General features: G+C 36.9%; 1 protein-coding gene across 1 annotated transcript; it reads right to left on the bottom strand.

The window, feature by feature from the left end:
- On the bottom strand, positions 1-1,782 carry LOC109001611 (protein FAR1-RELATED SEQUENCE 5-like). Its single transcript, XM_018978963.2, has one exon. The coding sequence runs from the start codon at positions 1,780-1,782 to the stop codon at positions 1-3; it is 1,782 nt and encodes a 593-aa protein (XP_018834508.2).
- Between the last annotated feature and the right edge of the window lie 1,774 nt (positions 1,783-3,556).

Here is a 3,556-nt window from a genome sequence, read left to right as displayed (position 1 = left end):
CTACGGAGGATCTTGCACCGTTTGTGAAAAGTTCGATACAACTTGGCTTCTTAATATTTGATCATCATTGGCCGGCACTACTCGTGAACATTCTACATGCTCCTCCATTGCAAGCATCTCTTTGTGAACCTTCTCCAATGCAAGTGTGAAATACTTGTGTTTTTCTGCTGATTGGGATGCAAGTTCTACAATATCATAAAGTTGTATCATTGACTTGCTTCTTCTCATCGTAGGCTCATCTAGTTCCACGGTCACTTGGTCATCACAACACAGAATGTGGGGAATGGGTCGACTCTTAGCATTAATAGTCCATCTGTCTAGAACATAATGCTCTGGCAATCTATTTAACTTCGCTTTCTTGCCAAAAACACACAAGATATGCCTACAAAGAATCCCCATAAACTCCCACATATGGCATGTACATGTAGCATATTCTCCACTACCCTCCAATATCACATGGTAAAGAGGTGTTTCTTTACCATGAACTGTCACTCCATATGTCTTCGCCTCACCAGTCAGAGACAATCTTCTTGCTTGGTACCGTAAACTATTAAATAACTCATCTTGGAAGATCATGAAAGATTTTCTTGTATAAAGCAATGCTGCCTCCTCTTCAATCTTGAAAGGTGTCTTCATTATTGCTCGGGTAGATTTTGTCCGGACATCCTTCTCTTTCTCTTTAAAGTAACGTGCATCTATAGCTTTTTCATATTGATGCACAAAGTCACTAACCATAGTGCTTGAACGAACATAATCTTTGAAAAATTTGTTCATGCTTTCACTCCTCTGAGTTGTTGACATACCGGCACAGAATGTCGAACGCAAGTAGGCGGGTACCCACTTATCTCGTCGGCTGTAAAGATTTTGCAGCCAAATATTTTCTCCTAGGTCATACTTCACCACAATTGAACTCCATTCCTGCTCGAACTCATCAGTAGTAATTGTTTCATGGATGCAATGGCGAAAATCTTTTTGAAAGTCTGGAAATTTGTTGTATACATAGGCTAAGTGTTCTGGAAACTTCTGTAAAATGTGCCACAAACACAACCTATGAGTTGTATTCGGGAGTACCTCAACAATTGCCTTAGCCATTGCCTTGTCATCATCTGTAATTATAGTTGAGGGGGCACGCCCAAGCATTGCCTCTTGCCATGTTCTTAATAACCATATATATGATTCCGCCGTTTCATTAACTAATAAGGCACACCCAAACATTATAGTCTGATGATGATGATTAACTCCAGAAAATGGCACAAATGGCATCTTATAAATATTGGTCAAGTAAGTGGCGTCAAATGTAACAACATCCCCAAAATATTGGTATGCAGCTCTTGATCTCGCATCAGCCCAAAAACAACTTCCCATACACCCATCGTTATCAACTTGCATGGAGAACACAAACCCAGGTTCTTTGTTTTGTCGATCAAGAAAGTAGGAATATAACCTTTGTGCATCACCCTCTTCAAATATTTTTCTCCTTTGACTTCCCAAATAATTTTCTACATCCTTCCCAATACAACCGACATTAAAGTCACCACCTGAATCTTTACTCAATACCGACATTATCTTCCTTGTCGGTACACCAGACTCATTCAAGGTCATAATAAGTTTCTTTTGTACTTTACTAACTCCCCTATGTCCACGAAGGAGCCGAGTACTTCTCGGTGTAAGCAAAATATGATTATGTCCAACCACAAACTTGTTAACTACCCACTTTTCACCATCTTTCTTTATTCCCATTATTGCTTTACATCCAATCTTTATCTCAGCAGGTTCAGGCATTATTCGATCGGTGTCTTTCCGACTAACCCGCCGAAATCCTTCTCTTGTGCAAACATAGTCTACTGCACAACGAGTTTTATCATCTTTCGACAATCGAGTATGATTTGTTCGGATTGCAAATCATTGTCGCCTTGCATATGCCTTATAAAATGATTGGGCATCTTCGACCTCCTCAAATACCATACCAATGAATGGCTCCAACGGAGCACTACTCGAAGAGGGAATCACATTTACTCCATCTTGGGGTTCGACATTGACCCCATCTTTGACATTCAAATCACCTTGTACCTCAACACTTTCAGCCTCAAGTTCACCCTCAAGTTCATCACTATCAATATTATAAATTGGTTCCTACCATACAAAACCACACGATTATAAACAAGCAAGTTTTAGAAATCACCAAAATACATTATGTCATTTGAATCTAAAGACAAATTATAGATTGCAGAAAATCAAATCAACAAATATTTCTAGATATTTTCAGGGGGTTCGGGGTCACGATCCCTACAAAAGTTATTTTTATTTCTGGATAAGTGTTTGGCAAACCCTTTTATTACAACTTTAACTTTTCCTCTTCCTCTTTCTTTTTTTTTTTTTTCCTCTTTTTTGATACACTTTTGGTGTTTCTTGATAGAAAAATTGTCTATAATCAGATTATAATTAGTTTAGTCATATCCTGCATTTGACTAAAATCCTAAAAGCTAAGCTTCACTACAATCATAACAATTCTATTCTATTCTTAAATCATGTATAAATATTTTTGTAAAATTGATGTGTAGATATAATATTTATATATATTATATACTTGAAAGCAAAATAAATAGCATGCACAAGGACAGTGAAGAAGATAGCTTGTTTGGAGAGGAAAAGCAGATGCAAGTGACCACATATGGCATGAGACGTGTTGATAGATACTTGAAAGCAAAATAAATAGCATGCACAAGGATGTTCCCAAGTTGAAACTTTCCCCAGCTTTGGTTCCCTCAAGTCAGATTCTGTATAGCTAGAGTTGTCCTTTCTCATGCATCATTTTGCAGTGATTATTACTTTCTCTGTGCTTTTTACTCAAATAGATACAGCTTAAGTGTCCCCAAATGGTGAAGTGATCTTAAATTAAAAAAAAAATTACAAAATGATTTTTGTAAATAAAATTATTAAGGAACTAATTGATTAATTTCACGTGTCAGCCTTCGATTGACATACACAACATAAATATGTTACGTCAACCAATCAAAATGCCACATGAGTCCATGACAAGCATAACATAGCCACCCTGCCAGCCACTCACACAATGTCACAAGGTGAACACCAGGGCGGTCACAACTCCAGTTAGTACGTTTGGATGCTGATGTGATCTGAGCCTACGTCAAATATTTTCATACTGTAGGCTCTACTCAGCATCCAAATGCACAAAAATATATTCATAAGAACTGATCTCAAGTTATCTAATAGTTTCATCACTGTTTAAAGTTAAATTTAGTTATGGTATATATGAAAAGGCTACCAGCAAGATTTATGGGTTGAATCTTGTTGAATGCTAATTTTATATTATAAAAGTGAAGTTAAATATATTAAGTCATATCCCATTTCAGAGGTTGGATAAAATGAAAACTTTGATGCTTTTGAAAGGAGAAGGATTTTTCCACTTCTCATTCCTCAACATTGGCATTAGGAAGTACTTTCTTTTTTCTTTTTTTATCGAAGCTAAATTTGGTTGATAAGGTTAAGACCCAAAGGGTAAGACCGTAAGAGTGTGTGTGTGTGTATTACAGGA

The sequence above is a fragment of the Juglans regia genome, chromosome 14 (genome assembly GCF_001411555.2).
Source record: "Juglans regia cultivar Chandler chromosome 14, Walnut 2.0, whole genome shotgun sequence".
Lineage (NCBI taxonomy): Eukaryota > Viridiplantae > Streptophyta > Magnoliopsida > Fagales > Juglandaceae > Juglans > Juglans regia.
This window is presented reverse-complemented; position numbering and strand designations above follow the sequence as displayed.